At 23.8% G+C, this 13,808-nt stretch overlaps 5 protein-coding genes across 5 annotated transcripts; 3 read left to right on the top strand and 2 right to left on the bottom strand.

Annotated features, from left to right (window-relative positions):
- Positions 1-294: 294 nt before the first annotated feature.
- PCHAS_0922400 (DnaJ protein, putative) lies at positions 295-2,025 on the bottom strand (the record flags this gene model as incomplete). Its single annotated transcript, XM_016798147.1, has 5 exons — positions 295-351; positions 499-615; positions 732-778; positions 890-937; positions 1,080-2,025. The coding sequence occupies 5 exons, from the start codon at positions 2,023-2,025 to the stop codon at positions 295-297; spliced, it is 1,215 nt and encodes a 404-aa protein (XP_016655392.1).
- Positions 2,026-4,381: 2,356 nt separating this feature from the next.
- On the top strand, positions 4,382-5,037 carry PCHAS_0922300 (40S ribosomal protein S18, putative; the record flags this gene model as incomplete). The annotated part of the gene is made up of 2 exons (XM_736816.1): positions 4,382-4,585; positions 4,771-5,037. The coding sequence occupies 2 exons, from the start codon at positions 4,382-4,384 to the stop codon at positions 5,035-5,037; spliced, it is 471 nt and encodes a 156-aa protein (XP_741909.1).
- Positions 5,038-6,357: 1,320 nt separating this feature from the next.
- Positions 6,358-9,660, top strand: PCHAS_0922200 (autophagy-related protein 7, putative; the record flags this gene model as incomplete). The annotated part of the gene is made up of 2 exons (XM_736606.2): positions 6,358-9,474; positions 9,571-9,660. The coding sequence occupies 2 exons, from the start codon at positions 6,358-6,360 to the stop codon at positions 9,658-9,660; spliced, it is 3,207 nt and encodes a 1,068-aa protein (XP_741699.2).
- A 722-nt stretch (positions 9,661-10,382) lies between these two features.
- On the top strand, positions 10,383-13,091 carry PCHAS_0922100 (threonine--tRNA ligase, putative; the record flags this gene model as incomplete). The annotated part of the gene is made up of 1 exon (XM_016798145.1): positions 10,383-13,091. The coding sequence occupies one exon, from the start codon at positions 10,383-10,385 to the stop codon at positions 13,089-13,091; it is 2,709 nt and encodes a 902-aa protein (XP_016655391.1).
- A 334-nt stretch (positions 13,092-13,425) lies between these two features.
- On the bottom strand, positions 13,426-13,719 carry PCHAS_0922000 (XTBD domain-containing protein, putative; the record flags this gene model as incomplete). Its single annotated transcript, XM_740263.1, has 1 exon — positions 13,426-13,719. One exon carries the CDS (start codon positions 13,717-13,719, stop codon positions 13,426-13,428), a length of 294 nt encoding a protein of 97 aa, XP_745356.1.
- Between the last annotated feature and the right edge of the window lie 89 nt (positions 13,720-13,808).

Below are 13,808 nucleotides of genomic sequence, written 5' to 3'. Positions count from 1 at the left end.
ATGAAATTTGTTTTGTTCAAAAAGGAATATATAGGAAGTTAAAATAATTATATAGATATAATGTTGGTCTATATAGATTTTGGAATGTGTATATAGAGAGAGAAATTTAGTATGCCCCTCTAGTTTTACTTCCTAAATGAAAAAATCGGCGGGTAAATATTTTTAATTATATTGAAATATATTGTTATAAAACAAAATCACCTAATATATTCAATATTATTTTTTTTTCTAAAAATAAAATAATCTAGGATATGTCAATAAAATTTTCTGTTTTTAATTTATATATCAAACTTATTATATAGACATAATTGTCTTCATGGAATTTGTTAAAATGTTCATTGCCAATGGTGCCTATAAATATGTAGGAAAATTGTAAATTAAATAAATTATGCATACATATATGCATTACAGCTAGCCATATGCCTTATTATTTAATATTCTAATTTGTTTACACAAAAGGGAATAAGCATATGCATATAGAACTATATTAAATCTTACATTATTATTTTTATTTTTGTCTGGATGAACTTTCAAAGCTAAACTATAATAATTTTTTTTTGCTATTTTTTTAATCTCTTCTTTTGTGGATGTAGAATTTTGGAAATACTTGCTTATCTGGTCATAATTATAAGAAAAAAAATGAAATGTATTAATCATATGTGCGTTATAGTCAATATATTATATATACCGATAGTAACAATATAGAAATTTGTTAATATGCATAAAAGTACTTGCAAAACTTCCCAGGGGTTGTTGGCATTCCTTATAATTCTGTCAACTGAAATAGAATGAAACAAACATATACATGTATTGTTATTATTCCTAGAATTGATTAAACAGGTGCACACAAAATTTTAATTCACGAATTCAATTTTGGGCATATATTTACCGTCACCAGAATAGCTAGATTGTTCATTTTTTTTTGTGTCTGGAATAGCTAAATGAAAAAAAAAAAAAATATAGCCAAAAGTCAAAAAAAAAAAAAATACAGCCAAAAATAAAAAAAAAACATAATTTTTTAATAATCTTATAATTATCATGAGCACACATGTAGATATATTTTGTATGTTTTTAATTACCCCCATGAGAATTAAATAAGCAATATATCTTGGCTTGTAAGAATATATTTTTTTGTTTTTCCATAGTATCCAATTCTTTTAAACGAAAAAACTCTGTTGAATAATTTTTAACACTTTTATTTCGACACTCAAATAAACAATAATCGTTGGGACACCATAAATTATGGGCAATATGAAATAAGGATATATGAAACATATGGTGTTTACTGCATTTATATGTAAATGTAATATTTTGTATTTCAGGATTGATAAAATTTATATTAATTAATTTTCCTTTATATTTCATTCCATGGGATATGATTAATTTTAAAAATTTTTTACAAGGTTTACAATAGTTATTTAACAAATCATTATCAAATTTTTTAAAACAAAAATTTTCAATATCTTTTTCATCTACACAAAATAAACATTTATAATATTTAAAATATAACATTTTCGTTTTTTCATTTTCTTTTTTTTGTATATTAGATAGACTAGTATCATAATCTAAATTCATTTTATATACTTCTTCTGCATTATATATTTTATTAAAAAATTTTGTTTTAAATCCATTATTTTTTAATATGTTTTGATGATTGTTTGAGACATTTTTTATTCGATTTATTGTCCTTCTCATAACGTAACTAACATTGGAAGTGTGACAAGTACCATCACATGTATTTCTAACATTGTTGTTAGTTTGATTTGTTGTGTTTGTTAATCCTGTTTGGCTTTTTTTTGATATTGGTATGTTCTTAATTTTTACTGAACTTTCATTATCTGGTTTTATGAAGTCTTTTTTTTTTTTTCCATTCATATTTTTTTCATTGGAACTATCAACCTTTGTTAAGTCAATTATAGTATCATATAAATTTATTTTACATGAACGTATTTCATTATTATTTTTTTTATTGTTAGTTAGTATTTCATTGTTTTGGCATTTTGTAGGTCCCTGATTTATAACCATTTTATTAGCAATCAATCTTTACTATGCTTTATGAGAATAAAAAATGATAATATGATTAGACATATTTTTTATATTCCATAAATTTGTATAAACATTTTCTTCATTTTGTTTATTATTTTTTGTAATATTATAATTTTGTTATTTATAGGATTATTTGGAAAAAAAAATTATATATTATCATTCTTTTTTTTGGAAAATTTAAAAATATTTTTTAGGTAAAGGCAAATATTTTGAGCTTGCTATGTTTATACGAGTTTGACTCAGTTATTCTCTATACTAATACTGTAATTGTAATTAAATTATTTTATCATTTAAAATTTAGGTATCATAAAATAATAAAAAAAATAATTTTCTTAATAAATATATTGCATATAATGCTTAGGTCATTTTTATTTTTTTTTTTTGCAATCAAATTATTTTTTTAAAGCTAAGCTTAATAATTTTTTTTTGCATCCACTGTGCATATATCTACCCACTAGGGTTTAATGATCATTAAATCGAATAAGTATATATACATAATAATTATATATGTATATTATATTTTATTTTTTCTAACTTTTTAGTTATATACCGATTTTAATAAAACATGTGTTGTTCAAATTTTAATATTTTTCCTTTTTCATTTTATTTCTACTCCCAATGTATGCACATTTATCATTCCTATACTTGCATTTGTTAGTTTACTTTTCGAATGCTTATCACAAAATGCAGTTTTACTTATTTACAAAATTATAGCTTTATAGAATGACCAGCTGATAAAAATATGTAAATTTTTATCACTAGAAATGAATGCTTCAAAAGTAAAATTCGCAAAGCAACTTTGAAAAGAATGAAAAAATATATTCCCACATATATATTTAAAAGCCAGTTACCAACTTATAAGCAACAAAATTTTAAATAGTTTGCCTTTTTAACCTATGCAATGTTCATATATTATGTTGTTCCTTTTTTTAAACAAGCTTGTATGATAAACATGTAAAATAGTGGAGGTCTAAAGAATGGTTACCATATAAAATGCTACTAAATATGTAAATATTTTTTCTTATTAAGCATTTCCAAGCTTGTTTATGTTTGATATTTTATTATTATTAAAATATAAATTTATGAAAAAAATTGAAAATTATAGACCTATATGAGTATAATAAATAAAGAATAAAAGGACAATAGTTTTTTTTTTTTTTAATTTATATAAAATATTTTCCTTTGGTTAGTTGCTTGTGTGTATTTATATATAGGGACCCGTAAATATATACATAATATATGAAAAACTTTTAAGGTATAATTTCATATATTTATATTAAGTTAGTAAATTGTATATTTGGTAAGTAGACAACAAAGGGGTTGTTACCTCAAACTATTTTTTATTTTTATTTTTTTGTAAAAATTTAAGGAGGGAAAAAATGCATATAAAAAATTTATTTTAAAAATATAATTATTATTTGTAATAATTAAAAAAGGTGATTTATAAAAATTAATATTACTAAGAAATTTTATTAAAAAAATATATAAATTAAAAAAGTATTATATAAAATATATATATTAAAAATAATAGGGGCCTATAAGGTATTATATTAAATTTATTATATCCCCCTAGTACACTTAAAAGTAGTGATGTTATTATATATATGGAATATTTTTTATTTGGCTATTTTTTAGTATACTAAAAATTTATATATGCATTTATGTATGACGAAAAATGATAAAATAAGGCAATATCAATAATATATTATTTTTCTTATCACATATATATATAACAAACAATTCCAACGTTATATTTGCTAAGCCCTGGGGGGAAAAAAATAAAAATGCCTTCTTAAGAAAAAGGTGCTAAGGCAAGAACGAAGTGGAAATGTAACACGCATATAAAAATAATGGATATGCATGAAAATGTTAATAATAATATATAAATATTATTAATAAATTATAGGGTATAATATTTTGATATAAGTGCCACCTACTTATTAAACTTAAAAATTATGCATACATTATTATCCATAAAAAATTGAAATATGCCTATATATTTTTTAATATATACATGTATGTATATCATTTTTTTTGAGTAAATTATATTAAGAATAATTAATATATACTATATAGTATATTTTAAAAAAATCCATAATTCGGGTTTTAAATATAAAAGAAAAAATATGCATATTATTATAAAAACAAAAACACATAATTTATGGAGTTGGTAATTGGAATATTTAAAAATAATATTTTTTTAAATACAAAAAAAAAATAAGAAAATATAAGAAATATATATATTTATAAAATATTAATAGAATAAAATTCTATAAGCATTAATACTTAAAATAAATAATTTTGTAATATTATTTTATAAAATAAAATTTTCAAAATGTCATTACAAGTAATTGATCAAAACGATTTTCACCATATATTAAGAGTTTTAAATACAAATGTTGATGGAAAAGAAAAAGTAACAATAGCATTAACTGCTATTAAAGGTATTGGAAAAAGAATTGCCAATGTCATTTGCAAACAAGCCAATGTTGACCCAACAAAAAGAGCTGGAGAATTAACAACTGAGGAAATCAATAATGTAAGTTTAACCAAGCTAATAATTGATAATATCCTTTGTATTGAAATATTATGTGCTTATTTTATTGTACATATACATTATATGCTTAAATATATTTTTTTATGACATGTAGCTATGTTCATGCTTAAAAAGCCATTATTTGCTAATTTACCTAACTTGTTCATATTTGTTTTTACCATTTGTAGATTGTTCATATAATGAGCTCCCCATCTCAATTTAAAATCCCAGATTGGTTTTTAAACAGGAGAAGAGATATTAAGGATGGAAAGAATTTACATGTCATAGCTAACCAACTTGATTCTTACTTACGTGAGGATTTAGAAAGAATGAAAAAAATTCGATTACATAGAGGTTTACGTCACCATTGGGGATTAAGAGTTCGTGGTCAACACACCAAAACTACAGGAAGAAGAGGAAGAACTGTTGGTGTTGCTAAGAAGAAAGGAGCATAAATATAATAGACATATTTATACTTTTTCTTATATAGTTTATTTTAATATTATATCTTTTTTTTACTCGCATTTTTTCCATTTTCCGAGAATATCATGTATAGTTATGCACAATAAATATATTTTGTTTATTTTCATTATTTTTATGAACAATTCATGCAAATGTTAATAATAGAATAAGCTATCTAAGGATAAAGAAATAACTGAAAAGAATAACTTTAAAAAAAATTACATTTTTAATTAAAATTATGAGTATATACTAAAACTAATTATTACATTTTTTATTTTTCTACTTGAAAATGTATATTATATAATTTCTTTCAAATTTATATTCTAAAATAATTTTCTCTACAAAAAAATGTATTCTCCAAATCGGTAAAGTTCTTTCTTCATAAACCTATTTAGTATCATCTTATGTTTTTTTCCCCTTTTAATATTTACAATAATTTCTAAATTTTAAAAACTTTATTGTTCTGACTTGTTCATAATTATTATTAAATATTATGAACAAAAAGTAAAATAAGCTAATTTACTGAAAATAGGAGTTATGTTTTATTACTTGTACAGGCATTTATTGTACCTTAGCTTACATGCATGAAAAAAATTGCCAAATGAAGTATGGCACTAATTTTTTTTATAAAAGCAATAAACTGATGAGATCGAAACAGGGATAAGAATAAATCATAGAAAGTTTTCATTAAAAGGGCAAAGAGAGATAAATAAAAATAAATAAAGCAATAACAGTGTCAACTATTTGAATAAAATATGAGTAACACTTTTATAATATTAATAATAAAACTATGATAATATATTCGATTTTCGTCTTACTATTAAATTTTTGTTTTTTATTTTCTTTACTTTTTTACAGTTTTGTTTTATTTTAATACAATTATAAGTGGGTATATGTATGAAATAATTTTTTTGTAGAAATATATCCTTTTTCATATTTTCATGCACACACATATTTTTTTAGCATGGTCTATTTTGATATTTCATTATGATATATTTATTTTTTGTCCTATTGTACCTCAAACCATATATTGAAGAATAATCTATTTGTCATTATAAATATAGTTGCAATATATTGAATAAATACAAAGCAGTGTGTAATTTGTTTTGTTTTATGGAGACACAATTTTAAGCAAACAAAAATTATATAAAAAATAATATTAATAGTTCTACAACAATGTTGATCGTTGTATTATTAGTCTGCTTTGCAAAATAAACGCCAAAAATCGGTGCATAGACTTTTTCTCTTTTCGTTAAGCTACTACTATATTTGCATAATATATGTATACTCCTTACTAGCTTTATGTCACTAAGATGGATATAAATAAACGTGAAGAATGTTCTGACGAATTGGAAAAAATGCAAAAATGCAATGAAGAAAATGGGGAAATACTAAAACACTGTTACAACGAATTTAAGATAGATATATCTTTTTTTTTAAAACTACATGAACAGAAAATAAATATTTATAAATTAAAAAGTGATTATGTTAATTTAATTTCGGAAACGTATGTAAAAAAAATAAAAGTAGAATATAAATACAAAGACATAAATAATTTGGATATAATTGAATTTTACTATCCATATAGGAATACTAGTTTTATAGAAATTAATAAAAGTTCATTTGATATTGACAAAATGTGTGTAATGCCCCGAGAAAAGGAACAAGAGGAAACTATCAAAAAAACAAATAGCTATAATAAAAAATATCAAGGAGTACTTTTAAACTTTAATACATTAGAAGAATTCTTAAATGCAAATAAAATAAAACATGTTGAGAACTCAATGAATGATATAAAAATGTATGCAGTATATGAAAATAATGAAAATAATAAAAAAGCGTGTATATATGATAATTCTTTTTGGGAATATAAAGAAGGTGAATTAAACTTTTTTGAAAAAATAAACAAGTATCTAATATTAAGTTATTTTGATTTAAAAAAATGTATATGTTATTATAGTATAGCAAATCCAGTGATCAAGCCAGTAGAAAACTTTAAAGAAATAGCACCATCAAAAAGGTTGCATATATATATAGACACAGAAAATGCATATTTAAATAATGATACAAACGAAATTAACGTTATAGACACAATATATTTATCTCAAAAATTTGATAACTGTTTTAATAATCATAAACTGTTTGTAAAGTCAAGAGTATTCTTGTTACTCCGATGTAAAATTCCCAAAAATGGTGATTCAAAAAATGAAAATTATTATGACAAGTTCATGCAAAATGCTCATGAAGTTTTGTCAAATAGCCAAAGTGAAGAAGACAACGAATTTTATAAAATAAACAGTTTTAAAAATTTATATGAATATATTTTTTATGACAATACAGGCAAAGAAAATAGTTTAAATAATGACCAAAAAAATAAACGTATTTCACATTATAATATATTAAGGGAAAATTTGAATTTAGTAGTGTTGCCAATTAGCTGTTTAACTGAATTAAAAAAAGAAATAAATATATCAGAAAATAAGATTTTAAAAAGTGTAAAGAAAGAACTTTTTGATATATATATATGTATGATTGATCCTAATTATGTATGTAATTCATTAAATTGGGATGCTCGAAATTTATTATATTTTTTAACAATCAAATATGAATTATACAATTTTAATATTAACTTATTAGCATTTAGAGATATAGGAATGTTAGGTGATAATATAATATATTCATTTAACGACAATAAAAAATTCATTTTTAAATGTCCTATATTTTCAAAAGAATTTCAAACTAATAGTAATAATACTCAAACTTTATTCACAGACATTTCAAACATTTTAGGAATAAATTATGATTTAGTGGACACACTTAATTGTTCAGAAAAAAGTAAAATATTTAATTCCGGGTTAATAAAAAAGTGTAATTATTCCAATAACAACCTTAACAAGTCAGGCGATACAAATTTTGGTGAAGGGCAAAATAAGCTGATCAAATTCTTTTTAAACTCATCAATGTTTAATATAAAAATTGTGGGATCTTCCGATTTTTTTAAGACCAATAAAAATGTTGAAAATAGCAAACACAGCAATTTTCAAGATTGTGAAAATAGGAGGCATGGCAATTTTCAAAATTGTGAACTAATAGGAGGGTGGAAAAAATATGTCGAGAAAAGAAATAACAAAACAAAAGAAAGTACAATATATATTATAAATTTAAATAATTTTTTAAATAAAAATACAATACAAAGAATATCACTTGAATTAAATATAAAATTAATAAGATGGAGGATTTTAAAAAATTTTAAATTTGAAAAGATTCATAATTTAAAGATATTAATAATTGGGTTAGGTACATTAGGTTGTTCTGTTGCTAGAACATGTGTAGCATGGGGAATAAAAAATTTTACTTTTATTGATAATTCACGTGTTTCTTATTCAAATGTTAGTAGGCAATGTTTATTTACTTTAGATGATGCTGAGTCTTGTAGTAATACAGGAGAATATAAAAGTGTGGCTGCTAAAAATAACTTATTAAAAATATCACCAGATTTAAATATTACTAGCAAAATAATGGATATACCTATGCCAGGTCATTTAAATTATTTAAAAAATGAAAACCTTTATAAAACAGTAGAAGAATTGGACAATTTGATTGACAATCATGATGTTGTGTTTTTACTAACAGATTCAAAAGAATCGAGATACTTCCCATCTCTACTAATAGCTGAAAAGAATTACAATTGCTTGAAAAAGTATGCGAAATTAACGACTCCTTGCAATAGTAACATTAATGATGCATGCAAACTGGATGAAGATAACACAATGCAGTTCCCAGATAACATAACATATAGCAATTATATGTGTATACTGAATGAGAGTATAGAAAATAAAAATGGGAATGATAAACAAATTTTTAATAAAAAAAACGAATTCATTGATCAAAGAAACATATTTTATAGTAATATATTATCAAAAATAAATCAGATAGATAAAATGCCACCTTTAGGTATATCAGTAGCATTAGGGTTTGATTCTTTTCAAGTTATAAGACATCCATATTTATATTTTAAATCCGCTTGCTACTTTTGTAATGATATGAATTCACCAACTGATTCAGTAAGTTATAGAACATTAGATGAAAAATGTACTGTCACTAGACCTGGGATTAGTTCAATAAGTAGTAGTATAGCAACAGAATTATTAATATCTTTAACACAACATCCATTACAATTCTCTGCTCCACATATTGAAAGTGATCAATACATTTGTTTTGATTCAAAAGGTGATAATTTAAAACATAAGAATGTAGAAACATCAAATTCATTTGTTTCATGTTTAGGAGCTACACCACATATTATCACTTTTAATTTATCAAACTTATCAATGCGAAAGCTTTATTCCGACGCTTTCGATAAATGTGTTTGTTGCTCAGAACATGTTATTTTAAAGTATCAGGAAAACAAACCCGAGTTTATCAAAAAGGTGAGTATTCCCTAGGCGGAATGCCAATCTGCTTATTCATTTTTACACTATTATATTTTTTTACTTTTTCATTTTTCCATTTCCTTCCCCCTTTAGGTGATTAGCGAAAGTCTCGTGCTCGAGCAGATAACCAACATGGGGATGCTCAAGCAAGCCGATGAAGGGGACGTGATCATTTTGGATTAACCTCCTATAGGAAGTTCAAATTTTGTGTCCCCAAGAAATTGGATGAGGCATACTGTCAAACCGATTCTCATGCAATAAGCAAGATTCTTTGTTTTTTCGTTTTTTTCAAAATTTTTCAAAATTTTTCAATTTTTTTCAACTTTTTCAACTTTTTCAACTTTTTCAACTTTTTCAACGTTTTCAACGTTTTCAACTTTTTCAACCTTTTCAACTTTTTTCAACCTTTTCAACTTTTTTCAACCTTTTCAACTTTTTTCTATAAGTATTAGCATAGGGGTGGGAATATATTCCTACCGCTGTAAACAAGATAGATTGTGATTTTTCGTAAAATAAAAAAATGGGTACAACAGTAAAAAAAAAACAAATGTGTTAAAACATGGCACATTTGATAATTTTATAAAATTTTATTTATTTTTATTTTATTATTTTTACTAACATTCGGAGTAATATTATGTGCATATGGGTATTTAAAAAAAAAAAAAAATATAATTTATATATGGCTAAAAGGGAAAAACCTCTTATTATATTATGTTTAAAAAAAAAAATGCAAATATTTTTGTAGTTAAATGGTAATATATTTTGTTAAGTCTACCTACGCAACAGTTGAAATGTGAGAAAATAGCTTTTGCTTCGTTTTATTCGTTTTATTTGCTATATGTTCTTTATTTATTTAGTACTACGTACTGTTTCCATTTTGTTGGATTGTAAATGAAAGTGGCTGGATGAGGCTGATAATTATGTCCCTTTGCATTTGCATATCGAACATACTTTTTTCTAACTTAAATAATTTGCTGTTCGTAAAATCTATAAAAAAAAATAAAAATATATATTCAAACGGTTTAAGAAGAAAAAGTATAAAATTTTATAATTTTAATAACTTATCACCGAACATACGTCCCTACAATTATATAGGCGAAGTACGTTTCCCTACTTCATATAAAAACAGAAAAAGTTCAACAAAGAAATATCACACATCTTCAAGTTTAAACTTGGAAAAAAAACAAGATCCTAACAAATCGTGTAATCAAAAAAAAACTTATATATTTTCTGTTGATAATCAAAAGATGAGCACACTAACCTTTGATGACAGTAACTTGGAAACTCTAAAAAAAAATTTTGTAATTAAAGAGAGTCCGGATTTTATTAAATATAGGTTAGATAAATTTAACGAGTTAAAAGAAAAGAAAAAAAAGGAATTAGAAAAAATTATAGAGAATGATCCAAATTATTATAAAGAAATAAATATTGAATTATTAGATGGATCTATTAAAATTGGGCAAAAAAATGTAACAACACCATATCAAATTGCATCTCAAATTTCAAAAAAATTATCTGAAAATTCGATAGTTGCTAAGGTCATTTATTTAGATGATGTTAATTTAAATTTGTGTGATATTGAAGATGAAGAATCAGAAGAAAAACATGAAGAAACATCACAAGAAGGTATTTTATGGGATTTAAATGTTCCCTTAATAGGAAATTGTAAAATAAATTTTCTTGGAATTGATACCCCTGAAGGGAAAAAAGTATTTTGGCATTCGTCAGCACATATATTAGGTAGTAGTTTAGAAAAAATATATGGAGGTTATTTAACTATTGGGCCTGCTTTAAATGAAGGATTCTATTATGATATCTATTTAGGAAATAATTCAATTGTTAGTGATGATTATACAAAAATTGAAAATGAATATAACAAATTAGTTAAAGAAAATGTTGAATTTGAAAAAATGGTATGTACTAAAGAAGAAGTACTAGAACTATTTAAATATAATCCATTTAAAATTGAATTAATTAAATCTAAGATTCGAAATGATAATGAAAAAACTTCTGTTTATAAATGTGGAAATTTTATTGATTTATGCTTAGGACCTCATATAAAAAATACGGGTAAATCGAAAGCATTTCAAGTTTTAAAAAATTCATCAGCTTATTGGTTAGGAGATAAAAACAATGATAGTTTACAAAGAGTTTATGGTATTTCATTTCAAAAAAAAACAGAATTAACTGATTATATAAAATTTATTGAAGAAGCTAAAAAAAGAGATCATAGAAATGTTGGAAAAAATTTAAATTTATTTTTTTTTGAAAAAGAAACATCACCAGGTTCAGGATTTTGGTTTACACATGGAGCTAAAATATATAACAAGTTAATTGAATTTATGAGAAAGGAATATAGAATAAGAAAATATGAAGAAGTTATAACTCCAAATATATTTAGTTGTGATTTATGGAAAACATCAGGACATTATCAAAACTATAAAAATTGTATGTTTATATTTAATATTGAAAATAAAGAATGGGGAATGAAACCAATGAATTGTCCAGGACATTGTCTCATATTTAAACAATTGAATGCATCTTATAAATCTTTACCAATTAGATTAGCTGACTTTGGAGTTTTACATCGAAATGAAATAACTGGATCGTTGAGTGGCTTGACTAGAGTTAGAAGATTTCAACAAGATGATGCCCATATTTTTTGCTCTCTTGATCATATAAAAACAGAAGTAATAAATGTTTTACAATTTATTTTTTATGTTTATAATTTATTTGGTTTTAAATATGATTTATATTTATCAACACGACCTCCTAAATATATCGGAGATATTAATACATGGAATTTTGCGGAACAATCATTAAAAGAAGCATTAGAATTGGCAAATGTAAAATGGAAGTTAAATGAAGGGGATGGAGCTTTTTATGGCCCTAAAATTGATATTGTTCTTAGAGACAGCTTAAATAGAACCCATCAATGTGGAACAGTTCAATTAGATTTTCAATTACCAATACGATTTAATTTGCAATATAAAAATAAAGAATATGGAGTAGGTCAAGAAACGGATTCGAATCTAGTTAATCAGTCTAACAAAGATGCAAATGAAAAAAAAGAAGATTCAACAATGGGAAATGCTGGTAATAATGATGAGCAAAATAAATTAGATGGTGAAAATGCAGGAAATAACCAACCAGGTGGAGAATTGAAAAAAGGATTTGATCGACCAATAATAATACATCGAGCTATTTTAGGATCTGTTGAAAGATTTGTAGCTATATTAGTAGAACATACATCTGGAAAATTTCCATTTTGGTTAAGTCCAAGACAAGCTATTGTTTTACCAATAAGTGACAAATTCAATGAATATGCAAAATATATACATGATGTATTAACAAATAATTTATTTGATGTTGATGTTGATATATCAGTAAATACTTTAAACAAAAAAATAAGAGAAGCACAACTAAAACAATATAATTTTATTTTAGTTGTTGGAGAAAAAGAATTATCTACAAATACAGTTACAGTTAGAGATCGTGATAATCCAAATGATCAAAAAGTTTATACTATACAAGAATTAGTAAACAATTTTAAAAAAATGCTTGATATTAATTCAGTTAAACTTAATGAAATACCTCCATTTATTCAAAAATAAAATTATTTTTTACACTACCCAATTGTGTTATTAAGTCTTATTACTAATTTCGTGTATTCTTACTTTTTCCTATATTTATTTTAAATACGTTTTCTTTGAACTCCCATTTTGTTTTGACACAATTTGGAAAATGTTCTTATTCCTTTTCATTAACTTTAAAATATTTTTAAATGAGTCTGAATGCTCATCGCTTTTAGGGCGGCTGCCCGATACTAGTTAATCGTGAATAATGAAAAAAACAAAAAAATGATAAAAAATTCAAGGTAAAAAATGGGAAGCAAAAAAAAAAAGGTGACAAATTGGAAGCAAAAAATACAAGGTGGCAAATTGCTAGCTATTCTACACCATCCATTTCATATATTTTTATTTCTTGTTCTATTTGGTCACTATATGTACAACTAAGATATTTCATGTTATAATACATATGACCCATTTTAGAAAATTTATCAACATTTAATTTAATATTATTTTTTTTATGATAATTTAACATTTTTAAAAGAAAATCTTTTCTTTTTAACCACTGGCCATGGGATTCCCATTCTCGTCTTGTGTTGGCTTCAACAAGTATTGCCTGTTCATCCTCGCTAATATTTTCGTTAGTTGTATTTATTTCGTGTTCTGTCTTCATGAAATAGAATATGATGTGAATATATATATCTTTTATTATTTGTGTATGGAATATAGCTAAGCTGATTTTGCTATTTGTAAATATATGAC

The sequence above is a fragment of the Plasmodium chabaudi genome (assembly GCF_900002335.3).
Source record: "Plasmodium chabaudi chabaudi strain AS genome assembly, chromosome: 9".
Taxonomy (NCBI): domain Eukaryota; phylum Apicomplexa; class Aconoidasida; order Haemosporida; family Plasmodiidae; genus Plasmodium; species Plasmodium chabaudi.
This window is presented reverse-complemented; position numbering and strand designations above follow the sequence as displayed.